The following is a 27,429-nucleotide window of genomic DNA, read 5'->3' on the forward strand; positions in this document are numbered from 1 at the left end:
ATAGAGGGCATGTGTGCCCGCTCCTGGACGCTTTGGCTTACGGAAAGCCTTCTGAAGCTGGGCTGCCTGATTGCAAGGACAGAGAGGCTAGTTTAATTGACTTATTTTTCCCGTAGGTGTGATAAGCCAGAAAATCAAAGGTCCTCATAATAAAAAGTAATAGTTTGAGTATTCAAAAACAGTAGCCACCTGACTTTGGTTATTGAGGATGCAGAAGAGGCAAGGATGTTGCAGCTATGGCCATGCATAGGATAACAGCTTGGAACAGCATTTGTTTAGTGCTCAGCACAGAAGCTTGATCAGACAGAGTAGATAACAAACAGGTTTTAGCGGTTTGATGGAACATTTCTTGAAAGATGTACTGTGGCATCACCCCTATCATTATCAAGAAAGCAGAGCAATGCAAAATAATACTTGTGAGTACCAGATCATCTGAAGTGTTTCCATTGGATGATTCTGTTCCTGAAGAAAAGGCTGAAGATGCTGTTGAAGCCAGAGGAGAGACACCCTCCAACAGCATTGAACCTGTTGAGAATTATAAACCACATCGAGTAAATCTCAGGAATCTTATCAGTCCAAAGGCGCTTTCATTTTGACCATCAGTTATTCAAAAACTGGAGGACAGCAGCAACAGTCCTTCGAGTTTGTTCCTAGGACTGGGAACAATACTAATCCAGGAGCACCTTTATTGGAATGCACCGAAAGAAGAAATCAGTTTTCAGTAAGCCAAAGAAGGTGAAGAAACCAGCAAAAACACTTTTGAAGTCCTTAGTTCCATCAGCTAGTGCCAAAGAACAGTTAAAAGCTGTAGCAAGTCCTCAGAAGTAACCTGTGTGGGCTTCTTCCAGTGTTACCACAAAGAAGAATGTTTAAATGCTAACTTGTTTTTGAAGCTATCAAGATAAAATTTATTAAATATTAAAATTTGTCCCTGCAAAAGAAAAAAGTCTAAAGAGACATAAGAAACACTAGTAAAAAGTCTAGGAGTCCAAGAGACTCAAGAAACACTAATAAAAATGTGTGATTGAAGACCTAAAAGTAGGGAAGAGAAACTACTGTGGAGGCAGATACTTGAAGAGATGATGATAGAATATTTTGGTGGAAGATGAGAACTCAGATTCAAGTGCTTTAGCAAACCTCAAGCAGGATAAATACAAAGAAAACTAGGCATACCATTGAAAAGTAGAGACCAAGAGAAACTCTTAAAAGTAGCCAAAAAGGAAAAAATATATATATAAAAAGGAGCAATAATATACTGTTGGCTGACTTTTCAAGACAACTATGGAAACTGGGAAATAACAGGAAGATTTAAAAGTGTCAAAAGACAACACTGCCAAGATAGAATTCTATTCTCAACAGAAATATCCTTCAGAAAGAGGGTGAAATAAAGACATTATTAGACAAACAAAAGCTGAGTTTATTGCAAGCAAACGTATGCTATAAGGTTACTGTTGGGTCATCGGAAAGGTCATCATGCATTTTTTCATTGAAAGTTCCGTAAGCAGAGGGAAAAATGTCTTAATTCTAAGTATAAAACTGTAGAAAATAATGAAGCACACCAGGGAAGTATATTAGTAAATATACAAGAATATTGCCTCTTCTTTTCTTTTCTTTTCTTTTCTTTTCTTTTCTTTTCTTTTCTTTTCTTTTCTCTCTTTCTTTCTTTCTTTTTTTTCTGCCGTTTTTAGAGGCTATCACTTTTTTTTTTTAATTGCCAGAGAGCACATGTGCTCACCAGACAGAGAGGGCAAAATCACCCCCCAGTGAGATGTGGGTCACACCCCAGTCCCTTTTCTTCTATTTCTCTGTCCTGTCAGGATTTGGGGCATGTGGGCACATGCACCTGGAATATTTTTCAAGCCACTGGAGCTGGAATTTGAACTGAATCAGCCATGTGGGATCTTGTTCCCTTAACTACTCATCCATGGGGCCTATCTGGAACTTTACTGCCTTTTTAATATTCTATTATAATCTACAGCTTTTATATTAAGGTGAAAATTACCATACAGTAAATAAGCCGGACATATTTAAAATGTAGACTCTGATGGGTTTTCATATACCTATAAACTTGGCCGTACCAAGATAACGAACATATAGTACCCACAGAAGTTTTCCTTTAGTATCCTTATAATCTGTTTCTGCCTCATCTCATCCCTAGGCAACCATTGAGTTGTCTGTCTGTCTTTCTTTCTTTCTTTCTTTTTTTAAGTTTCTTTCCTCTATGAATGTGTACCAGAGAGAGCTAGCATCCCCAACAGGATCCCAGTGCTATTCTCTATCCCCAGCTTTCATTCAGCTCTAGGTCATGGGTATGCCCGGCATTCTCAGGGAGGTCTCAAAACTTGAACCAGGAATCTTCCCATACGGGTTTGCCTTGCAGGATATTGAGTTTTGTTGCTACACTACTGTCTGGCCCCTACTGAGCTGTTTTTATCTCAGTGGATATGTCAGAAATTGTTTATCCATTCACATGTTGATGAATAACTGGTGACAACCCATATTTTATCTATTACAAATAAAGTTGTGCTGAAAGTTCATGTAGGGCCAGCCCTGCAGTGCAGTGGCTAAGCCTTGGTACACTGGGAACCGGATCCTACATGACAGACAGTGGTTTGAATCCTGGCCCAGAGGCTTGAAAAACCCACCTGTTGTGCGTGTGTGCATGCCCCAAATCCTGATGGGATGGAGAAATGGATGATAAAGGATGGTGGCGTGACCACACCCTGTTGAGGGATGTTTTCTCTCTCTTTCTCTCTGGTGAATGCGTGCACCCTCTGAAAGTTAAAAAAAAAAAAAAAAACTGCGTATGTGACATATAGGCCTATACTGTCATTTCTTGGTAAATGTGAAGGGGTCGTATAGGTCATATGGTGGGTTTATATTCACCTTTTTTGGGGGAGAGTTTTTTGTTACTGTTGTTGTTGCTATAGGGCATGTACACTCACCGGAGAGACAGGTCGGCACAAAGGGAGAAATCACCCACCAGGGAGGATGGCCACACTGCAATCTTTTTTTTTTTTTTTTGGAGAGATTTTCGCTATAGGGCGTGTGCGCTCGCCAGACAGACAGAGAGAAACATAGAGACAGAAAGCGAGAAATCCCCCCCCAGGGGGGATGGTCACGCCGCAATCCCTTCCCCTCCATTCTCCTCTCGGGATCTTGGGCACGCACGCACACGCGCCCGGCATGAGTTTTAAGCCCCCGGGTCCGGGACGTGAACCGCGGTCGACTACGTGGGAGTCCAGCGACATAGCCATTACGCCAACTGCTGGTTCCCCACACTGCAATCTTTTCTCCTCTGTTTTCCTCTTGGGATTTTGGGCACACATGCACACACTCCCAGTGTGAGTTTCAAGACCTCTGGGACTTGAACCATGGTCAGTCTTGTGGGAGTCCAGTGGCATAACAATTATACCATCTGCTAGTCTCATATGTTTAACTTTTTAAGACACTGCCAAGCTGTTTTCCAATGTGATTATACCATTTTATAACACTATATGAAAGTTCTGGTTGCATTTTGCCAATATTTTCTTTCTTTCTTTCTTTTTTTTTTTATTACAGCCATCCTATTGGTATCTCTTTGTGGTTTTGTTTTACATTTCCCATATTGAGCATCTCTCTCTTTTTTTAAAAGAATTATTTTATTTAACTTCATTTACTATTTTTTAATTTGATCAGAGAGATAGAGAGAGAGAGGGAGGGCGGGAGGGCGGGAGAGAGGGAGAGTAAGAAAACAAGCCACCAGGTCTGGGACTCGAACTGAGGTCAACCATGTGGAAGTTCAGCGCCTTTAACCCACCATGCCATCTGCTGGTCCTGTGCATCTTTTTTTAAATTTGCCAGAGGGTGTGTGTGTTCGCTGAAAAGAGAAAGAAAGAGTTAGAAGGGGAAAGTGATAAAGCACCCTTCATGGGGGACCATCATCATCTCTTTCTCATTTCTTTTGAGAGTTTGGGTACACATGTATACACAGCTGGTACGTTTTTCAAATTGCTGGGTCTGGAACCTAAGCATCTTTTTACGTGTTTATTTACCATCTGAATATTTTGTTTGGTGCAATGTACATCTCCACTTTTTTCCTTTGGTGAAATGTATTTATATCTATTGCCCATTTAAAAAAATTGAGTTTTATTACAAGTTTTGAGAGTTCATAATACATGTGGAATACAAGTCCTTTATCTAATATGTAATTTGCAAATATTTCCTCCTAGTTTTTGGGTTGGCTTTTTGTTCTCAAACTTTTTAGAAAGCAGATGTTCTTAATTTTTCTGAAGTCTAATTTATCAATTAAAAATTGTGCTATTGATGTATATAAGAAACTTTTGTCTAATGCAAGGTCACAAATTTTTTTTTTTTGTAGAAATGTTCATTGTTTTAGGTTTCTACTAAGTTTTATGACTCATTTAAAATGTTGTACTTGCATATGCCTACTGTTAAACCATGAGCCTTTTTAGTAGCTTTGTAGTAAAATATGAAATCAAGTTAAATTCTCGAACTTCATTCTTTTTTAAAATTATTTTTCTAGATCCTTTGTTTATCTATTCACTGTTTAGGGTCAACTTGTCAGTTTATATTTTTAAAAAAGTCTATTTTTATAGGGATTGGTTGAATCCATAGATCAGTTTGAGAGGATTGCCATTTAATAGGTATTGTTTTTCAGTTTCAGTTGCTGCCAGTATATAGAAATGCATTGATTTTTGTTTATTGATCTTCGTTTTTAAGGAAGTCTCATTAAATGGCAACTAAAACTATTTCACAGTTTAGTTCTTTGCTTGACTTCTAGAAACTAGAGTAAATGTAAGGAGTTTTCATATTAGTAGGCTGTATAGAAAAGTTCAACTGGGGTGATGCTGACAGGAACAAGAAGCAAATAGGAAGAATCAAGTCCTTTGTCCCTCTTCCAGTCTTCCAGTATCTCTTTAGTGCCCCATTGACAGAGCCTTAACAAAGAGCCAGCTGGCAAAGGAGAAATATAGTTTGCACAATAGCCCCACCATCAGGAGACAGAGTATAGAAGAAAAAGGTCAAAGATGTGCCAACTTAGCAATTGGCACAGCTCACCACTTCGGCCCTTCAGTAGCCTTGCATGCCTTTATACAGGTATTTTATCACTGTTCAAGAAGAAAACTACTAAACTTTTGCTTAATAGAATGGAAAGTCCTTTGTAAAAATGAAGATGTCCTTACCCTCTTCCCAAAGTAAGGAGCAAAGTTTCAGTATTCGTTATATCCATTCTTGGGTGATATTTATACTACCCATACCTAGGCTATGTTAATTATGCCCTAGATTCATAGCCCCATTGGAATATTCTCTTACCTAAAGACTAAATGAAGTTTTGCTCTTATTTATGAAGGGTTAGAAATATTTCAGAGAATCCTCATGCTTCCAGACATAGTCCTTCCTGTCTTCCTTGTTTCGCAGCAGTCCAACGTCACCTTGGTCATCAGGCGGAATTACACCAGCTAGTAGTAGACTAACCTTCTTCTTTGACTGTTGACATAGTGCAGTGGTTCTCAGTCAGGGGCAGTTTTGCCTCCCAGGGGACATTTGGTGATTCTGCAAGTACTTCTAGTTATAACTTGGGAGGCAGTGCAATTGGCTTCTAGTGGGTAGAGCTCAAAGATGCTGCGCAAACATCTACATATTCAGGATAGCCCTCAACAGCAGAGAATTATTTTGTTCCAGATATCACTGTGTCAAGTGGAGAATGCCTTAAGACCTGGGGGCAATGAACATGAGACTGATTGAACTTCCAGTTCAGTGGAGCCTGGTAGGATCTTTCCTTCCTTGGGACCAAGGCTCCAACCCTATACATATTAACAGTTGTAGATATTGGAAGCAAAACTTATGCTAATGGTATTTTTGAGGATATAGTAAGAAGAACCAGTTCTACCTCTTGATTTTTAGGTCCATATACTCTGGCTATGGAGAAAAACAACATTGTATATTGCTTATTGATTTAAAGCAATGCAGCCTGTGACGTAGAATCCCCATCCCTGAGAATTTGGTCTCCAAACCAGCATTGTGAGCGAGTACTCAGCAGTACATTCTTTTAGACTAGATGCTTCCGAATGATGGAATATATAGTAAGACCTGTGAAGTCCAAGGGCCAGAGCCCTATCTGTACTTTTCTTCTTTTTTCTTTTTTTTTTCTTTTTGAACTGTGAAATGAGTTCTTTGAGCAGAAGTAATGTTTAGCAGTGTACTTTGGTGATGAAAAGATGTCTCCCAGGATCTTGATGGTGATGCTGGAAGAAACATTGCAGTCAGTCAAGGAAGACAAATCTGTATCCAGGATATGTCTGTTGGGGCTGGCAGGTGATGTGGTGCTTAAGTGCTGGAGTCCCATATGGCTGACTGTGATTTGGGGCCAGGACCTGGTGGCTTTCTGTCTTTGTCTCTCCAGCAAGTGCACGTGCCCTATAGCAAAAAATCTCTCTCCAAAACCAAAATCAACCAAACAAAAAAACAACATCATGACCACTTCTAAAAAACTTACTGATTAATACTGTGAGAATTCCTTATTTTAGACTACAAGGCCCAGTTGTGATCATACAGGCAGCGGGAGCACGGCTCCATGGTGCCGGAGTTCATATGGTAAGGCTTTGGTTTGTGTCCCAGCTCTCCCTGGACACGCTGGGTTTGCCTGTGGGTGTACTTTGATTCTGGCTGGCCTATGTCTTGTTCTCTCTGTCTGGAAAGAAATAAACTCCCCTCCAAAGTTACTTTTATTAATTAAATCTTATGTGCTCCATAAGGACAAGGATTTTTGGTCTTTCTTTTCTTTTCTTTTCTTTTTCTTTCTTTCTTTCTTTCTTTCTTTCTTTCTTTCTTTCTTTCTTTCTTTCTTTCTTTCTTTCTTTCTTTGGTCGGAGAGTGCATGCACTCCTGAGAGAGGGGAAGAAAGCACTCCTCAGCGAGGCACGGTCATGCCGCAGTCCCTTCTTCATTTCTCCTTCTTGTCGGGATTTGGTCACGCAAGCAAACATGCCTGGTGTGGTTTTCAAGCCTTTAGGGCCAGGATTTGAACCACGGTTTGCCGTGTGGGATCTGGCTCCCTTAATCACTAGGTCACGGGGCTGGCTCATTCTTTGTGTTTAGAATAGTAGGTACTCAATAAGTATTTATTGAATGAATGAATGTATGAAAGATTTTCATGCTCTTAAGGAGAAGTGTTTGTCATATAACTGGTTTTGTCAGATTTTAGGTTGGCTCTTGTTTACTATTCTTATACCATTGTAACCAAGTCATGATATATACTTTATTCTTTAGCATTTGTTTTTGAATTCTTGGGAAAATGCTCAATGCTGGTTTAAACTTTAGTATCTGTGAATTAGGAGTTCAATGCAGCCTTATTTAAGGGTTGACTTACAGAGAAATTAAACGTATCACCCAAATATGGTACACATATTAGTACATGGTTTGCTTTTACTAGGTTAAATGAGGTAATGATCTATTTTTATTCAGTATTTTATGGTTTTATGCTTTATGTATGTCATAAGCATAACAGTTTCTAAAAAATTTTTTTCGGACCTAGAAGTTGAAGGGATTCTTACATTTTTAAACTTTTGATTTCAAACAATCACAGATTACACTGAATTCTCAAAAATGTCATAGACTCTTTTAGAATACGAAGTGTCTCAACTGTTTTCCTGATACTGAAATTGTTTTCTGGAAATAATTTACTTTGATTTTTTTCATCCTACAAAAGTCATTCTAGAGACCAGCAGATGGTGTTATGGTTATGTCACTGGACTCCCATGTAAGTTGACCATGGTTCAAGTCATGGATCCTGCAGCTTAAGACTCATGGCAGGTGCATGTGCATGTGTGCCCAAAGTACTTACAGGAGAATGGAGGAGAAGGGATTGCAGCGTGGCCATCCCCCTTCGTGGGTGATTTCTCGCTTTCTATCTCTGTTTCTCTGTCTCTCTGGTGAGTGTGTGCACCCTGTTGCAAAAATTTCTCTTAAAAAAAAAAGTCATTCTGGAGCTGAAGGATGCATGTTAATTAGTGTCCTGTTAATATGCTCAGGCCTAGCATAGTTCCTACTTGTAAGAATCATAAGCAATCAATTGCTGAATGAATGAAAGAGTTTTGATTTCATTCTGTGTGTGAAAAAAATGGTGCCTGCCACTACAGGGTTTTTTTTTTTTTTTTTTTTTTTTTTTTAAAGAGAGATTTTTAATATAAGGCACATGGGCTTGCCGGAGAGACAGAAAGCGAGAAATCCCCCCTCCTTTCTGGGAGATGGCCACGCCACAATCCCTTCTCCTCCATTCTTGTCTTGGGATTTGGGGCATGTATGCACATGCGCCCAGTGTGAGTTTTAAGCTGCTGGGTCTGGAAATTGAACTGTGGTCAACTACTTGGGAGTCCAGCGATGTAACCATTAAGCCATCTGCTGATCCTGTCCATTGCCACTACAAGGTTTTAAGCAGGTGAGGGGCATGCTCAGATTTTTTTTTTTATTAATAAATATTAATTTAATTTATTTATTATTATTTTTAATTCACCAGTAATAGAAAGACAAAGGAAAAGTGACAGCAAGCCACCAGGTCCGGGACTTGAACCATGGTCACCCATGTGAGAGTCCAGTACTTCAGCCACCACATTACCTACTAGCTCCATGCTCACTTTTTTTTTTTTAGAGAGGTTTTTTTTTTTTTTTTTTTTCCTTAGCGTTTGTAAGCCCCCACACAAATGAGTAATCACCCCCACCATAAAGACAGAGAGGGACAGAGAAACAGAAAATGAGTAATCACCTCCCTGGGGAGATGGCTACGCCGTGGTCCCTTCTCCTCCATTCTCCTCTTGGGATCTTGTGCATGAACACACACGCGCCTGTTGTCAATTTAAGCCATCAGGTCCGGTACTCAAACCGTGGTCAACTACGTGGAAGTCCAGTGACATAGCCATGACGTCAACTACTGGTCCTGGTGCTCACATGTTTTAAGGCGTGTTTTTAGGAGTGTTTTTAGTGTTTTAGTGATGTGTAGGACAGACTTAAGGGGATAATTTTTTTTTGGGGGGGGAGAGGTTTTGCTATAAGGCATGTGTGCTCGCCAGAAAGAGAAACAAAGAGACAGCGAGACAGAGACAGAAAGCGAGAAGTAACCCCCCCCCCCCCCGGGGGGGGGGGGGTGCCATAATCCCTTCTCCTCCATTCTCCTCTTGGGATCTTGGGCACGCACGCACATGTGCCTGGTATGAGTTTAAGACACAGGGTCCAGAACTTGAACCGCGGTTGGCTACATAGGAGTCAAACGACATAGCCATTATGCCAACTGTTGGTCCCTAAAGGGGCAATATTAAAGGTAAGAAGAATAATCAAGAAATTGTAATAGGGATGGTGCTGTGAAGTAGAGCAGTATTGATAGGAATTCAGGGTAAAGCTGGGCATGAGATTTATTTGAGATGAAATTGGAAGACTTTAGTTAGATCATAGGTGTAAGGAGTATAGTAAAAAGCTAAAGTAAGAATTGGTTGAGAAGAGGAAGTTATGAATGACAGATTTCTTGTTTTTTTCAGGGAGAAATTGTTTTGAATTATCAATAATGGATTTATAAATGGATCGTAATCCCCAAATTTGTTTTTTTTTTTTTTTTAAGAAGTTTTTTGCTGTAGGGCATGTGTGGTTGGTGGAGAGACAAAGGCAGAAAGACAGAACATGAGAAGTCATCCCCCCCTCCGGGATGGCCACACTGCAGTCCCTTCTCTTCCATTCTCCTCTTGGAATTTTGGGCACACATGCACATGCGCCTGGTGTGAATTTCAAGCCATTGTGTCCAGGACTTGAACCGTGGTCCAGCGCCTTAGCTCCTATGCCACCTGCTGGCCCCCAAAGGTTTTTTTTTAACCTAAGTTACTTTTTTAAAAAAGATTCTCGATCCCACCTACTCATTCATGATAGAGCACACATTGCATGCACATGAGAGAGAGAGTGACTATAGTGCCCTCCACAAGAATTGAGCACGCTGCAATCCCCTTCCTCCAGTTCTCTGTCCTGTCAGATCTAGTACGTTTCAGGCTGACCAGGCCAGGGATTTGAATTGTGGTGGCCATCTGGGGTCTGGTTTCTCTTGAACAGCAAGTTACCACTATCTCATGATGCCAGCCCTCTAAAGGTATTTTGAAGTTAAGTATTTCTCACACCATCATCTTTGGAGGTGATTTCCCCCCTTACATCAAGACAAACCTCTTCTGCAAATACAGCTTCACCATCAAACTAGCACATCTTTTAAGTTGCTCGAAAGAGTATTATTGGTTAAAAAATCTTAATTTTATCTGTCTTCTTAAATTTTAGTTTTTTTTTTTTTTTTTAACTATAGGGTATGTGTGTACACCAGAGAGAGGCAGAGGGAAAATGAGAAATCTTCCTTTACCCCTAGAGGGAATGGCCACACTACAGTCCTTTCTCTTCTGTTTTCTTCTTGTTATCTTGGGCATATATGCATACATCCCCAGAGTGATTCTCAAGCCTCCAGGCCCATGACTCAACCATGGAGTCAGTTATGTGGGATCCAGCACTTTAATTGGAATGCCACCTGCTTCCCAGTCTTCTTAAATTTTTGTCTACTGATGGACTAAAAGAACATTTCCACTTTCATAATTTTATTTATGTATTTTCATGAAAATTAAGATGAATGTATTATGTAAAAGTACATATTTTGAAGATCAACTTAAGACATTTTAAATTTTTTCTGATTGACTGTAATTGAATCATTTTGGCATGGGGAAGAAATGGTTTAAAGTAGACTACTGGGTCATTTCAGTGTGCCAAGTCCACTGAACTTCCAGCCTTAAACTGGAAGCTAAATGTCTAATTGACTCTACCCCCTTCATGAAGATTCCACGTTGATTTTGCTCTGCATCTTTCTTCTTTTAATGAATGAAATTCTCTTGTATTCAGCCTGATGAGTAAGCTGACCATTAGTATATGATTAAATAACTTCTAGCTTGAACTTTAAAGTTGTGAACTTAGCACAGTGACAGGTGCCTGAACTGTTATAAATGTCATGTTACAAATAGCACATAGAATCTTTGCCATTCAGAAATTGCTCTCTGAGCCCGTGAAGGAGCTGAAGCCTAGATAGGACTCTTTACCAACTGTACTGCTTTAGTTCTGTAATGTTCTTTTTTGAGATATTTTTGCTATAGGGCGTGCATGCTTGCTGGAGAGACAGAGAAAGACAGAGAGAAGGCGGGAAATAATCCCCCGGCGGGATGGGCACACCCTTCTCCTCCATTTTGCTCTCGGGATTTTGGGTACGTGTACGCACACACACATCTGGGGTGAGCTTTAAGCCACGGGGTCCTGGATTTGAACTGCAGTTAACTATGTGGGAGTCCGGCAATGTAACCATTATGCTATCTGCTGGTCCCCTCAATTTTTTTAAAATTAAGAGTCTTCCCCCCTCCCACCTTAGGGCTCATACACTTACCAGAGAGAGAGAGAGACAGAGACAGAGAGACAGAGACAGACAGTCAGTCAGTGAGAGGGAAAGTGAGAAATCACCCTCTGGGGGGTGGCCATGCACAATCCCTTCTCCATTCTCCTCTTAGGATCTTGGGCAAGCACACACCTGTGCCTACTGTGAGTTTCATGCCACTGGGCCCGAGACTCAAACTGTAGTTGGCCATGTGGGAGTCAGAGATGCAACTGCTACGCCATGTGGGAGCCCTTGTAATTTTCAGTTTTTAAAATTTATAGTTTGTGAAGGACCAGTCCCTTGGCTTGGTAGTCGAGGAGGCCAGATCTCACGGGACTGACTTTGTGGTTCAAATCCTAGCCCTGGTGGTTTGAAGGACATGCTGGATACTTGTGGGTGTGTGCCCAAGTCCTAACAGGGTAAAGAGATAGTTGAGAAGGGATTGTAGTGTGACCGACTGGCAGAGGGTCAGGGAGTGCTTTTTTCCTCTCTCTCTCTCTCTCTGTGGTAAGTACACATGCTCTCTGGCAATTTTTTTTTTAAATTATGATTGTAAATTATGCTAGAATAGTATATTAATAGATTCTCAAAGCTTTCAATCCTAGAGGTAAACATAATATACATTTTGCTATACCTATTTGACTTAGTGAGAGGGTTAACAGCTACATTTATTTAGATCTGGTTAAATGTGTTATAGTCTTTACTCTTAGTCTTTCAAACTCCTTATTTTCCATTTTCATTTTTAATATCAATCACTTTATTTCCTTACATAATTAGGAAAAGGATGACTCAGAAGTTTGGTTGATGGCATTTTAAAGAATTAAATTAGGAAAATAATTTTATAAGTGAAGATCATTGAAATATTAGGAAAAATGATGTCCTGGAGTTAGCTAGTTTGGGTAGGTGTCTTAATTTGTTCGGATTGATAAAATACCATAGACTGGGTAGCTTATAGACAAGGAATTTACTTCTCATAGTTCTGGAAACTGGGAAGTATAAGAATAAGGTGCTAAGGGAACCAGCAGTTAGCGTAATGACTATGTCGCTGGACTCCCATGTAGTCGACCGCGGTTCACGTCCTGGACCCGGTGGCTTAAAACTCACGCCGGGTGCATGTGCGTGCGTGCCCAAGATCCCGAGAGGAGAATAGAGAAGAAGGGATTGCAGCGTGGCCATCCCCCCTGGGGGGGTGATTTCTCGCTTTCTGTCTCTATGTCTCTGTCTGTCTGGCGAGCGCACGCAACCGATAGTGAGAATCTCCCCCCCCCCAAAAAAAAGAGTAAGGTGCCAAGAGATTTGGTGTCTAGCAAGATCTCACTCCTCATAGATGGTACCTCATACTGATACCTTAGTTCAGGCTTCACATGATGGAAGGGGCAAACTTCCTTAGGTCTGTCTTAGAAGCAAAGGCACTATCACATTAGGAGAGGTAAACCGGGACCAGCTGGTGGTGTGGTGGTTAAGGAGCTCGACTCCTATATGGCTGGCAGCTTGAAAAATCATGCTGGCATGTGTGTGTGTTCCTGAAGTCCCAGGAGGAGAATGGAGGAAAAGGGATTACAGCATGGCCATCTCCCCTGGGGGATGATTTCTCAGTCCCTACCATTGTTGGAAGAGTTTGCAGCACTTGTGTGTCTCCCACTGTGTGTCTGTGTCTCTTTTCAGGGGAGCACACGCCTGTGGCAAAAACCTTTTTAAAAAAAAAAAAAAAGGCTAAGCCCTGATGAGCAGATCATGACCTAAAACCTCATCTTTTAAGACTATTTATTGGATTCGGAATAAAGTTTCAAGACTTTGGGAAGGGGAGGCAAATGTTCAGATTATAGCATTCTGTTCCTAGTGCCCCTATAAATTCATGTCTTTCTCACATGTAAAATATATTCATTTTATCTCAATAACCCCCAAAGTCTTAATTCATTCCAGCAGCAACTCACAAGTTTAGAGTCCTACCTAAATATCTAAATCATAAATGAGTGACACTCAAAGGTATTAATTCTTCCTGGAACCAATTGCTCTCTAGCTTTGAATTTGTAAAATAAAATGTATTTGTCTTTGTATTACCAGTTTATTTCTCTTAGAGTAATGTCCTCAAGGTTCATCCACGTATCAGAATGGTCTTTTTTTTTAGGTGGAATAATACTCCATTATATATACTTATCACAGTTTGTTTATCTGTCAATGAGTTGCTTCCACTTCAGTTATTGTTTTGGGGAATGGTATATGAAAGGATTAATGGAGTTTGTGAAAAAATAGAATTTAAGACAAGCTTATTTTTATTTTGGTGCAAAAACTTCTGGACTCCATGCATAGTTTTTTCATAATACAGATTTTCCATAAACTTTTGAAGGCTATGTATATCCACAAGTGACATTGCTGAGTCATATGGTCATTCTATTTTTAATTTTTTGAGGAACTGCCATACTGTTTTCCATAGTAGCTGCACATTTTATATTCTGTAATTGATGTACAAAGATTTCCATTTCTCCCTAGCCTAGCTAATACTTGTTATTTTCATTTGATAATACCATTGTCATGGATGTGAGCTGATGTTCTGACCTTTTAAATTGGATTTAAGTTCATTCACTTAATGTAACTATTCAAAGCTATAAACTTATTAAATGCTACTTTTTTTTTTAAAGACAGATTTTTGCTATAGAGCACGTATGCTTGCTGGAGAGACAGAGAGAAACAGAGATAGAAAGTGAGAAATCAACCCCCTCAGGGGCGATGGTCATGCTGCAATCCCTTCTCCTCTATTCTCTTCTTGGAATTTTGGGCATGCATGCACGTGTGCCCAGCGTGATTTTCAAGCTACCAGGTCCAAGACTCAAACTGCCATCGACTACATTGGAGTTCAGTGACATAACCATTATGCCATTTTCTGGTCCCACAAGTTTTGTTAATTGGCTTTTTCATTATTTTTCAATTCTATGTAACTTTTGTTTTCCATTATGATTTCTCCTTTCCTCAGAGTTTTTCTTTTTTCAAATTGCCAGAGGGCTCGTGTGCTCATCAAAGAGCAAAGGTGAGACAGAGAGAAGGGGAAGAAAGTACCCTTTAATGGTGTGTGGTTGTATGACAATTCTTTCTCCATTTCTTTATCCTCTTGAGATTTGCGGCAAGTCGCTGTTGCTGGGACTCCAACTGTGGTCAGCCATCTGAGATTGGTTCTCTTACCCACTAGGTTATAGGGCTGGTCTGTATCTCTTGATTTTTCAGAAGTTTTCCTAGCTATTTTTTAGTTATTAATTTCTATATTGTGGCTAGTGAGTATATTTTGTATGCTGCTAGTACTTTCAAATTTGAATTTAGCTTTATGGATTTGAGCATTATATTAGTCATTTATTGCTATATTACAAATTATCCCCAAATGTAGAAGTTTTGGACAACAGACATTTATTATCTCATAAAGTTTCTGCATATCCAAAATCCATCAATGGTTTGTTTTGCTGGGTGTTTCTGTCTCAGAGTCTTCCATGAGATTGCATTCAAGCTTCTTGGCTGGGGCTGCAGTCATTTGAAGGCTTGACCTGAGTTAGAGCATTTACTTCCAAGCGAATTCACTTGCATAGCTTTTGGCAGGAGGCCTCAGTTTTTAGCTGACTGTAAAAGGTCTCGGTTCCTTTCCACATGGGCATCTCCGTGAGGCCGCTTGCTACGTCATAGCTCCATCTCCTAGAGTCAATCATTTGAGAAAGATTCAGAAGCCACTGTTGTAGCATTCTTGCAAGTGACATACCTTCCCTTCTGTCACATTATATTGGTAATGCAGAGCAACCCTGCTACAAGATGACAGAGGGTTACACGAGGCTTGAATATCAGAAGATGGGAATAATTGCAGACCACCTTGGCTGGCTACCACTAGCATACTGTCCATTTTGTAAATAAAGGTCCCATGTGTTCTTGAAAATAATATATAGTAGACCTTAGTTCTTTTTTTTGGGGGGGGGGAGGTTTTTGCTATAGGGTGCATGCACTCGCCAGACAGAGAGAGACAGAGAAACAGAAAGCGAGAAATCACCCCCCGGGGGGATGGCCACACACAGTCCCTTCTTCTCTGTTCTCCTCTCGGGATCTTGGGCACGCATGCACACGCGCCCTGTGTGAGTTTTAAGCCACCGGGTCCGGGACACGAACCACAGTCGACTACGTGGGAGTCCAGCGACATAGCCATTATGCTAACTGCTGGTCCCAAGACCTTAGTTTTTGAGGATGACTTTTTATATATGTCAATTAGATAAAATTTATAAATTAAGCAGTTCAGTTATTCTAAATTCTGACTGATGTTTTTGTCTGCTAGATCTTATTACCAAGAGGTATGTTAGGAAATCTTTCACTGCATTAGTAGATTCATAACTTTTTCTTGTAGATACATTTGTTGTGTGTGTGTACATGCATGTGTGTGTGTGTGTGTGCATGTGCATGTGTATGTATTAGGTGCATAGAGATTTGACATATCTTCTAGCTTATTTGAATCTTTTATGTACTATGTAGGGATTCTCTTTATCCCTAGTGCTTTTTGCCTTAACCTGTAATGTTTGTCCAGGAGGTCTTTTTCCATTTGTTGGCTGTAAGTCTTCTTGTGTCCTTACGCTGTGAGTTTGTCTCTTGCCAACAGTACATATGAAATTAGTCTGATGATTTTTTTCCCCCTTCTAACTAGAGAGTTAAGTCCATTTACATTCATTTTGATTATTGATAAATTTGGATTCAATTGTACGGTTTCGTTACATGGCTTTTATTTGTCCAACTTTTAAATGTGTTTACTTTTAAAAATAATTATTTAATTTTATTATTTTTTCAATTTTCTATATGGCATGTACACTCAACAGAGAGAGACAGAGGGGGGAGTGAGAAAGCAAGCTGCCAGGTCTGGGACTTGAACTGTAGTCAGCCATGTACCCTAACTGCCACACTACCTGCTGGCCCCCTAAATGTATTTATTAATTTTATTTATTTTTTGTTTAGGTTTTTGCCATAGAGTGTGTGTGCTCACTGGAGAGAGACAGACAGAGAAAGAGAAAGTGAGAAATTATTCCCTGGTGTCGGGTGGGTGGGTGATGCCACAGTTTCTTCTTCATTCTCCTCTTGGGATTTTGGACATGCATGCAGTGTGATTTTCAAGCTGCTGGGTCTGGGGAGCTGTTGGCCATGTAAGGTGTCCAACACCTTAACCACTATGCCATCTGATGGCCCATAGATTTATTAATTTTAAATCTCAGACTTGCCTTCTGGGTTCATTTTTGTTGTGCTTGAAGCATTTCTTTAGAATTTCTTTTGATGAGCATCTCTTGCAGTGATAACTCTTTTTCTTTCTTTGAAAATATCTTTATTACAGGACTAGCAGATGGGGTAATGGTTATGTTGCTGGACTCCCACGTAGTTGCTCATGGTTTGAGTCTCAGACCTGGCAGCTTAAAACTCACGCTTAATGCATGTGTGTGTGCCCAAAATCCCAGTAAGAGAATGGAGGTAGAAGGGATTGCAGTGTGGCCATCCCCCCTGGAGGGTGATTTCTCTCTCTGTGTGTCTCTGTCTCTCTGGTGAATACTCACGCCTCATAGCAAAAATCTCTCTTAAAAAAAGAACCTTTATTTCTCCTGTATATTCTCTCTCCCTCTATCTTCCTCTCTGTTTATTATTATTATTTTTTACTGAGGGAGAGCATGTGCGGGGGGCGGGGAGAGAGAGTTATTTCTGACAGGGTCTTGCCATGTCACCATGTCGTGATCCTCCTCATGCTCCTTCTGACCAAGCCTCCCAGTTAGGACTACATGCGTGGAGCACTGCACCTGGCCTGTTGTAGGTTGGGCTGAGAACCGAACCCAGGTTTCTCCTGTGGCTTTAACTGCCTTGTAGTGGCACCCTCTTGCTTTCACCACTATGGCTGAAGTGTTTCCTTATTCTCGAATGATGGTTTTCCCTGGAAACATAAATTCTAGGTGTTTATTTTTCTCTCAGTATGTTAAAGATAACATTTCACTGCCTTTCTGTTATTACTATTGAGAATTCAGTTGTCACTATAATTACTATTACTTTAGAGGTGATACTGTCTCTGGTTATTTTCAAAGTATTTATTCTTTGTTGCTTTGTAATTTTACTAAAATATTTGTAGGTATATGGAGTTTCTTTCTGTTATTCTGCTTTGGGTTTTTCGATTTCCTGAAACTGAGGATTGTTGTATAATAGTTATTAATAAAAACCAACCAACTAAACAAAACCCAGCCATTACCTTTTTAAATATTATACCTTTATTAATCTCCTTTAGGGACTTCAGTTAGAGTCATTATTATTATTTGAGGCTGAGCCAAGTAGCGTACTGTGATTAACTTTACTTTTTGGGGAAACCTCTTGTGCCGAAAATTAATTTCCTCATTTTCCCCCTCCCATTTGTTGTAAATTTTTCACATCATTAACATGCTTTCAGTACTATTATTATTATTATTATATTAAGCTTTGTCAGAGAACACATGCCCAGTGTGTTTTTCAAACTGCCGGGTTAGGGCCTGGAACTGCACAGTCAGCCTTGTGGGATCCAGCTGCCTTAACCACCATGCCAGTGGCTGGCCCACTTTCAGTATTATTTTTCACACAGGGTCAAACCTGTTAGTCTGTCTATTATAATTGTTTTCCTTAAGGAAATCCTCCCATTCTGTGATTTATGGTTGGCTGCTTGCTGGGCAGGTGTGGAGCTGTTATCCTCGGCTCTCCCTTCACTGTCATTTTGGAAATTCCCATTGCTTCTCTCCTGCTTATTTCTCTGTTTTGCGAATCCCATTTGTTTGAAGCACATTGTCCATTAGCTGGCTGAGAAAAAAAAGGTGCGGAAGAGCTACATTTTTTATTATTTTTTTTGAGAGGTTTTTGCTATAGGGTGTGAACACTCGCCAGGAAGACAGAGACAGAAAGCGAGAAATCACCCCCCCAGAGGGGAAGGCCACGCCATAGTCCCTTCTCCTTTCTCCTCTCGTGATCTTGGGCACACATGCACATGCTCCCGGTGTGAGTTTAAACCACCAGGTCTGGGAGTTGAACCACGGTTGACCACGTGGGAGTCCAGTGACATAGCCATTATGCCAACTGCTGGTCCCCAGAAGAGCTAAATTTTGAGACTACAGTTGTATATTTGAGAATCTCTGTGTTTTATCTTTTTTATTATTTTGTATTTTACCTAGATTGAGTTCTAGTATGAAAATAAGTTTTGTTTTGTTTTGTTTTTTTTCTTGAGAGAGGTTTTTGCCATAGGGTGCATGCGCTTGCCAGACAGACAGAGACAGAGAGACAGAGAGCGAGAAATCACCCCCCAGAGGGGATGACCACACTGCAATCCCTTCTCCTCCATTCTCCTCTTGGGATCTTGGGCACGCACGCACATGTGCCCGGCATTAGTTTAAGCCGCTGGGTTCAGGACTCGAACCGCGGTCAACTGCATGGGAGTCCAGCGACATAGCCATTACGCTAACTGCTGGTCCGAAAATAAGTTTTTCTCAGAATTTTGAAAGCATTTTTCCATTACTTTTTAATTTATCTCTGAGATTATTATTAAACTCCAGTGCCATTCTAATTCCTATGACTTTGTTATCAGCTGGTTCATGTTTTTCTTTTCTAGAAGACCTCCTTAGGATTTTCTTTTTCTTTGTCCGTGCTATTCTGTGGGTTCAGTAATAACTTACAGCCATTCCTCACTTAATGACTTAACCTGTTTAACGACTGCTAGGACTAACACCAGTTCCCCAGCTTGGGAAATCCCCTTTCTTATAGTCTGTGTGTGCTTTGGGAATCTCCTTTTTTAGTCTTTATGTCTTTCCACAGTTGGTTAGTATTTATTACATAAAGTGCAATCATGCTAGACTACATATTTTGTTTATAAATTTGTATTTTATTGTGTATCCATAGTAGCAGTCAAAAACCAATAAAAACAGTTACACCAGATTTATATTATTGTGTTGTGGTGTATTTTGTTACTTTCTGGCACTTATCTAATGTATGCTGATTGTAAGGGTAGAATTATTGATACCTTATTCTTACATTATTCTAGTGTGGTGTTGCATGATATCTACCGAAAATACATACCCTGGGGCCAGCAGCTGGTGTGGTGGTTAAGGCGCCAGACTGCCACATAGCCGACCATTGTTCACGTCCTGGACCCAGTAACTTGAAACTCATGCCAGGCACATATGTGTGCATGCCCAAAATCCTAAGAGGAGAATGGAAGAGAAGGGATTGTGGTGTGGCCATCTCCCTGAGGGATGATTTCTTTTTATTTATTTATTTATTTTTTTTTTAGAGATTTTCACTGTAGGGCGCATGCGCTCGCCAGACAGACAGAGAGAGACATAGAGACAGCAAGCGAGAAATCACCCCCAGGGGGGATGGTCACGCCGCAATCCCTTCTCCTCCATTCTCCTCTCGGGATCTTGGGCACGCACGCACACGCGCCCGGCGTGAGTTTTAAGCCACCGGGTCCAGGACACGAACCGCGGTCGACTACGTGCGAGTCCAGCGACATAGCCATTACGCTAACTGCTGGTTCCCCCTGAGGGATGATTTCTCACTTTCCCTCTTTTTCTCTCTCTCTGGTGAGCGCATGTATTCTTTGATAAAGCCTAATAAGCAAAACAACAGCAAAAAAAACTTCATGTTCGGGACCAGCAGATGGCATAGTGGACGTGTTGCTGGACTCCCCATGTAGTCAGCTGTGGTTCAAGTCTTGGACCAGGTGGCTTAAAACAACACCGCATGTGTGTTCGTGCGTGTGCCTAAAATCACAAGAGGAGAATGGAGGAGAAGGGATTGTAGTGTGGCCATCCCCTCGGGCAGTAATTTATCACTTTCTGTCTCTCTGATGAGTGCATGTGGCCTATAGCAAAAGTCTCTCTAAAAAACAAATAAAACTATATGATTTAGAAATTTTAGTATTTCATGGGACTAGCAGCATAATGGCTATGTCGCTAGACTCCCATGTAGCCAACCACAGTTCGAGTTCTGGACCCAGTGGCTTAAAACTCATGCTGGGTGCGTGTGCCTGTGTGCCCAAGATCCCGAGAGGAGAATGGAGGAGAAGGGATTGCAGTGTGGCCATCCCCCCTGGGGGTTGATTTCTCACTTTCTGTCTGTCTGTCTCTGTCTGGCGAGTGTACGTGCCCTTATAGCTAAAATCTCTCAAAAAAAAAAAATTTAGTATTTCAGAAGTATATTGGGACCAGTAGATGGTGTAATGGCTATGTCACTGGACTCCCATGTAGTTGACTATAGTTCGAATCCCAGGTTAAAACGTGCGCTGGGCACGTATGCATGTGTGCCCCAAATGCCAAGAAAAATGGAGGAGAAGGAATTGCCGTATGTCCATTCCCTCGGTGTGTGTGTGTGTGTGTTTTCTCGCTTTCTGTCTGTCTCTCCAGTGAGCACATGTGCCCTAAAACAACAAAATACTCTCTCAAACATTTTTTTTCCAGAAGTGTAGCTAGTGCAATCTCTCTTCTAGGTATATACCAGGGACTTTAAGACATCTGTGGAAAAATGGAATTAAACTAAAAGTTTATTTTGGTGCAAAAATGTTGAAATCCATGCATGGTTTTTTCATACTGCACATTTTCAGTTAACTTTTTCACTTATATCCAAAGGAGATGAAATAATACCTCATAGAGGCATCTACACTTTTATATTTATTGTGCATTATTCACAGTAGGCAGGGTATGGAAACCCTCTACGTGTCCATCAGTGGATGAATGAATAAAGAATATGTGGTGTATATTTCTACAACAACATGTCATTCAGCATTAAAAAAAGTAGGATGTTCTTCCCTTTGCCACAGTATATAGATGGGCCTAGAGGACATTATGCTAAGTGAAATAAGCTAGTCACTGACAGAAAAAATATTGCATGCTCTCAGTTATATTTGAAATCTAAATAAATAATAGATAAGATTGAACATACAGAGAGACTATAACAGTGGTTGCCATGGGTGAGGGTGGGGAGAAGTGAGATGCAAGTGAAAGGACACAAAACAGCAGATATATAGGATGAGCAAGTCTAGAGATCTGAAGTACGCCATGAGAAATACAGTTAGTAATGTTGACTTAGGAATTTTTACTAAATACATTTTAATAGTTCTTGCCATACAAAAATATAACTGAGATTTTGGATATGTGCTATGGTAGCCATTTTATTTCTTTGTGTAGCCAATAGCATGTTTTTTTGTTTGTTTGTTTTTTGGAGAGGTTTTCCGCTATAGGGCGCGTGTGCTCGCCAGACAGACAGAGAGAGACATCGAGACAGAAAGCGAGAAATCACCCCCCAGGGGGATGGTCATGCTGAAATCCCTTCTCCATTCTCCTCTCAGGATCTTGGGCACTCACATACACACGCCTGGCGTGAGTTTTAAGCCACCGGGTCCGGGACACGAACCACGGTCGACTATGTGGGAGTCCAGCGACAGCCATTACGTTAACTGCTGGTTCCTGCAATAGCATGTTGTGAATTTCAAATACACACCATAAAATTTATTTGGAAAAAAAAAGGCCCACCTACTCTGGTGCAGGTGGTAGGGCACTGATGTACAATTCCGAAGCGACATGGGGAGGCCTGGAGTTTGGATCTCAGGTTGCCCTGAAACATCCTAGCTGGTTAAAGGGCTGGAGGGTTCAGGGAGGCTTGCAGTGCTGGGCAGAGATTGGGCTTAGTTTCTTCACAGTTCTTACTCCAGTACACAGCACAGTGCCTGACATTAGACGGTGCTCAGTCGTTTTCTTTCTTTCTCTTATTTTTCCTTCAATATTTGACATGTTTCCTAGTAGTTCCAAGTAACTGAAGTCACATATCTTGGAAGATATGTGATTTTGGAAAGAAGAAATACTCTTTTTTCCCCCTTGCTATGGTGTTTATTGGTATTGTTCTTTCAGTGGAATTATAACTGTCTTTTAAAAAAAATGCATTCATTCATTTATTTTAATTTGACTAGACACACACACACACACACACACACACACACACACACAGAGGGAAAGTGAGAAAGCAAGCCACTAGGTCTGGGACTTGAACCATGGTTAGTCATGTGGGAACATCCAGCGCCTTAACCTCCATGCCTCCTGCTGACTCCTATAAATATTTTTTTGATTAGAATTTAAATATGAAGGATTTCCTTATTTTAAAGTTCACGGAGGGGCTAGCAGGTGGTGTGGTGGTTAAGGCACTGGACTCCACATGCAACTGTGGTTTGAGTCCCAGACATGGTAGCTTGAGGATCACTCTGGGCGCATCTATGTGCATGCCCAAAATTCTAGGAGGAGAAGGGATTGTGGCAAGGCCTTCCCCCAGGTGGTGATGTCTCACTTTTTCTCTTACAGTCTGCCTGTCTCCGGCAAGCTCAGGTAACCTGTGGCAAAAACCTTTAAAAAAATTAATTAGTTAGTTCATTAATTCATGGAGGAGCTAGTGGGTAGTTAAGGTATTAGATTCCCACAGGTGGACAACAGCTTCAGTCTCAGATCTGGTGGCTTAAAAATCACAACAAATAAGTAAATAAAGTTTTTTTTAAGTTTATGGAAAAACACGATTATGAAAAAATTGCGTGGATTTAAAATGTTTTTACAACAAAATAAACTTATTACTTTATTCCATTTTCCCATGAGTTTCTTTTCAGCACCCCTTTATTATCTTTTTTGTGTATCTTTCTGTAGGCAGTAAGGATCTATCAGGACAGTCTTACTTTCTTTTCCTGTGAATTTGCAATCAGTGCTTCCTAACCATTGAGCAGTTAGGCTCACAGTGCATTATTTATCTATTGCTGCAAAGCAGGTTCCTTCAAAATTTAACAGGTTAAAACAACAGGCACTTACTACCTCACAGTGTCCGTGGGTCAGAAATGTGAGAGTGGCTTTAGCTGGGCGCCTCTGGTACGGGCTTTCATGAGATTGCATTTGAGCTGCTGGGTGGGGCTGCAGTATCTGAAAGCTTGACTGGGGCTGAAGGAGGACGTGCTTCCAGGTTCACTTACCTGGTGGTTGTCAGGAGGAGTTAGTTCCTTGCAATGTCACCCATCTGTAGGTTGCCTGAGTATCCTGGTGATATGTCTGTTGGCTTCCTCTAGAGTAGGGTGTGTTGAGGGGAGAGGGGAGAATATGGATGAATGAACTGCTGTTAGTCCAAGATGAAAGCCTTTATCTTGTATAGCCCAGTCGCAGAAGCAGCATCATTATTGCTGTCATATTATGTTGGTTACAGTAACCAGTCCTGGTTCATTCAGGGTGGGATATGTGACTGTCAGGGGGCAGCTCATTTGTGGCTGACCCACAGACTTGCTGTCCCACATTCCTTCTGTAGGATTGACATCTTCCAGCCCACTATATTGATTGTATTTAGAAGTATATGTTAATTAAACTAGTCTTCTTTTTAAAAGGTGTGTTTGTTTTAGTTTGTTAGAGAGTTGATGTACCTATCGTAGAGAGAGAGAGAGACAGAGAGAGACAGAAAAAGGAAGTCCCCCCTCCAGGGGGATGGGCACACTGTAGTCCCTTCGATTCTATTTTCCTCTTGGGATTTTGAGCCCACTTGTATACTCAGCCAATATGTTTTCAAGTTGCTGGGTCCAGTCTCGAATTGGGTAGTTAGCCATGTGAGATCCAGCTGCCGTAACTGCCATGCCACTGACTGGCTCACTTTCTTTTTTTTTTTTTTAAAGAACTATTTAATTAAAAAAAATATTTTAAATTTGACCAGAGAGAGAGAGAGAGAAAAAAGGTGAGAAGAGCAAGCCTCTAGGACTTGAACCACAGTCATACTGGCCCACTTTTTAAAGGTTTTCATTTCTTTTTTTCTTGAATGAGTGAGAGAGTCAGTCACCCCTAACAGGGTCCCTACACTGTAATCCACCTCAGCTTTAGCCAGCCCTGGGTCATGGGCACATCCATGCCTGGTGTACTCGGCGAGGTTTCTGGATACAAACTCAGAACCTTCCCGTGTGGGTCGGCCTCACAGAGCACCTTGGTTTTACTGCTGTGCCCCTGGCTTCCTCCTGGACCAGTACTGATTCATATTTATGTCTCATTTCTGTACTAAGTTGAGATTTCCCATGTTTCTGAGCTTTTTAGTTTGGCATTTTTGCTATTCTATTATTTTTGCTTTCCACAGTTTCTCTTCCTTGTTCTTTTTGTATTCTCAGATTTATCCAAAAAATACTAGCTTGGTGCTTTCAGAAGGGACTTAGTACTTTTAACTTAAACTTGAGGGTACCACTGGGAGCTTTATCAAACACGGTTTCTCTCCCTCTGCTTGGCCTCCCATGCCCCTCGGTGCCCCCTGCTCTCACTCACCCTGTGTGGACACCCTCCTCACCTTATAGGTTCAGACACCCGGCCCTGTGTTCCTTATGTGGCTGTCCTCTTTGCCTTGCTTCTGGGAGATCTCTTTCCCACCAAGTGGTAGCCCAGCCCAGCCCAGTCAGCCCTTCTGGGTCCACGCGCTTGTCTCCTCATCCCACTCCGGCTTTGACACCCTTCTTAGTGCTGTCTTTCTTAGCGGACTTCCTCCTTATACCGTCTGGGCTCTGACACCATTGGTGACCTGCTCTCCCATGTAGGTACCATTTTCATCTTGCCTAAACCTTATTGTCCTGTTTCTGGCTCTCTCCTATTCATGCTCTGGGCTGCCTGCCACTCACTCACGGACACCTCCTTCATCTGGCTCACGGTCCTGCTCTGTCGCACAAACGCCTTCCTCATTCTCCTTAGACTGCTGCATCTGTTCTTCCTCCAGACACGCCATTGCCTATTGGCTCTGCTCTGCCTAATGGGTTTTGTGTTAGATGATTATACAGAAGGGAGAGGAACGGAAACGGAAGAGCCAGCATTTCTTTTTCTTTTTCTTTCTTTCTTTCTTTCTTTTTTTTTTTTAATAGGAACAATGTAATCCAAGTTCTTGTTAGACAAAAAAAAAAGAAAATCTTCCTCTGCCTCTGCCTTGGTAGTAGATATATGGAGACTGTAGAGAGGACATTTGGGAATCTGCTTGTAGAGCTTCAGTAGTAGTTGGGACTACTGGTATAAATAGGTTCTTTATTTGTGAATTTGAGGTATAAATAGGTTCTTTGTGAATCAGGGACTTCTGTGTATGAAAACCTGGGTAGTTTGTAAGTTTGGAATAGTAGGATGGGAAGAAACTGAAAGCAAGCAATATTTAGGGAAGAGTAATGTCGAAATTAATCTCTTGGCAGAACTGGTTTGGCTCTGTGCTGATCATCTTGCCAACAAATGTCTTTGTAGCATCCACATTAAAAAAAAAAAGGCACTTAATTCTTTAATATCAGTTTAATGAGCTCAGTGTATCATGGTGTTTGCCTAACTTAGTCCAGTACCATAATTTTGGCCATATCCTGTATCATTTACTTAGCTTGACAGCTTTAAATGGACTTACCATTTTCCTTTCTTTTCTTTATTTGTGATAGGACTTGAAAGAGAGAGAAGCACTCCTCACAGGGTCTGATCACAATTAGTCCCCTTCCTTAGCCCTCCAGCCTATCAAATTTTGGGCACTTATGCACATGCCCAATGTATCTCAGTCTGACGAAGCTGGGAATTAGAACTGCCTTTTCTGAGGCCAGCAGATGGCATAGTGTTTATGTTGCCAGACTCCCACCTGGTTGACTGCAGTTCGGGTCCCGGACCTGATGGCTTGGAAATTGCTTAGGGTGCATACGTGTCCATGCCTGAGATCCTGGGAGGAGAATGGAGAAGAAGGGATTGCAGCAGCCATTCTGCCCCCCCCCCACCCCCCAGGTGTGATTTTTCATTTTCCCTTTCATTGTTTATGTCTTTCTGTCTCTGATGAGCAAACACATGTGCCCTAAGGCAAACAAAAAACAAACAACTCTAAAAAAAACCTGCCTTTGCTATGTGGGATTCAGTTTCTCTTGAGCATCACATTACCACAGTGCCTTGGAGCCAGTCCAGCTTAACTTTTTCATTTAGCCTTGTCAAAGTAGTATCTTTGTAATCATAGGTTATATTGCTAATTATGCATTTTTTTCCTTTTCTCTGTTTTAAATTTTATGAAGGAGTACATGCATGAGAGTGAGAAAGAGAAATGAACACCCTTGTCAAGGTCTGGTCATACTGCCATCTCCTTCTTCCAGACTTCCATTCTATTGCGTACTGGGCACTCGCCACTTGCCTGGTATATGGTTCAGGCTGCCTGGGCCAAGGATTCAAACCACAGTTGGAATGTGAGATCTGGCATCCCTTGAATTATGTATTACCACTGCACCATGGAGGCTGCCTCTAATTATATATGTGTATGCTTGTGTGTCTATGTATAATTTTTTTTTTTTTTTTAAGTTTTTGCTATAGGGTGCGTGCTTGCTGGAGACAGGGAAATTGAGAAAACACTCCTGGGTGGGAATGGCCACAGCATAAAGCCTTCTCCTCCATTCTCCTCTTGGGATTTTGGGCATGCAGGCACTTGCACCTGGTGTGTATTTTCAAGCCTTTGGGTCCAGAACCAGAACCATCCAGTTGGCCATGTGGGATCTAGCCACCTTAACGACCCTAATTATATATTTAAAATCACATGTTAAAAGGAAAGTCAAACCTAAACAAATTTTAAGTTCATTAGGAGCCATATAAAGTTGTATTACATATTAGTGATACAGAATCCACATTGGCTATTATGGTTTTTTTTTTTTAAAGAATTAGTTTATTTAACTTTATTTATTTATTTATTTATTTTTAAAATTTGACCAGAGAGGGACAGAGAATAAGAAGGAGAGAGGGAAAGTGAGAAAGCAAGCTGCCAGGTCCAGGACTTGAACCGTTGTTGACCTTGTGGGAGTCTGGTGCTCTTAACCACCAGGCCACTTGCCAGCCCAGCGTGTTATGTTAATAACACCCTGTTGATAGTTGATACATTTTCCTGATTTATGTTATCTAGTATCTAGAGCTAATACATTAGTTGCTTTTGTACCTAGTGTGATTTTTTTTCCTTTGCCTTTTCTCTCCTTTAGATGA

At 41.0% G+C, this 27,429-nt stretch overlaps 1 protein-coding gene across 1 annotated transcript in view; it reads left to right on the top strand.

Moving 5' to 3' along the window:
- Nucleotides 1–693: 693 nt before the first annotated feature.
- The window catches only part of LOC102476367 (neurofibromin), a 160,206-nt gene continuing 133,470 nt past the window's right edge, over nucleotides 694–27,429 (top strand). Inside the window, exons 1-2 of the mRNA XM_014584974.1 lie at nucleotides 694–824; nucleotides 6,531–6,597. Coding sequence (XP_014440460.1) covers nucleotides 694–824; nucleotides 6,531–6,597 — 198 coding nt within the window. The remainder of the gene's footprint in view (nucleotides 825–6,530; nucleotides 6,598–27,429) is intronic.

The sequence above is a fragment of the Tupaia chinensis genome, unplaced genomic scaffold (assembly GCF_000334495.1).
Source record: "Tupaia chinensis unplaced genomic scaffold, TupChi_1.0 Scaffold148350_1, whole genome shotgun sequence".
Taxonomy (NCBI): domain Eukaryota; kingdom Metazoa; phylum Chordata; class Mammalia; order Scandentia; family Tupaiidae; genus Tupaia; species Tupaia belangeri.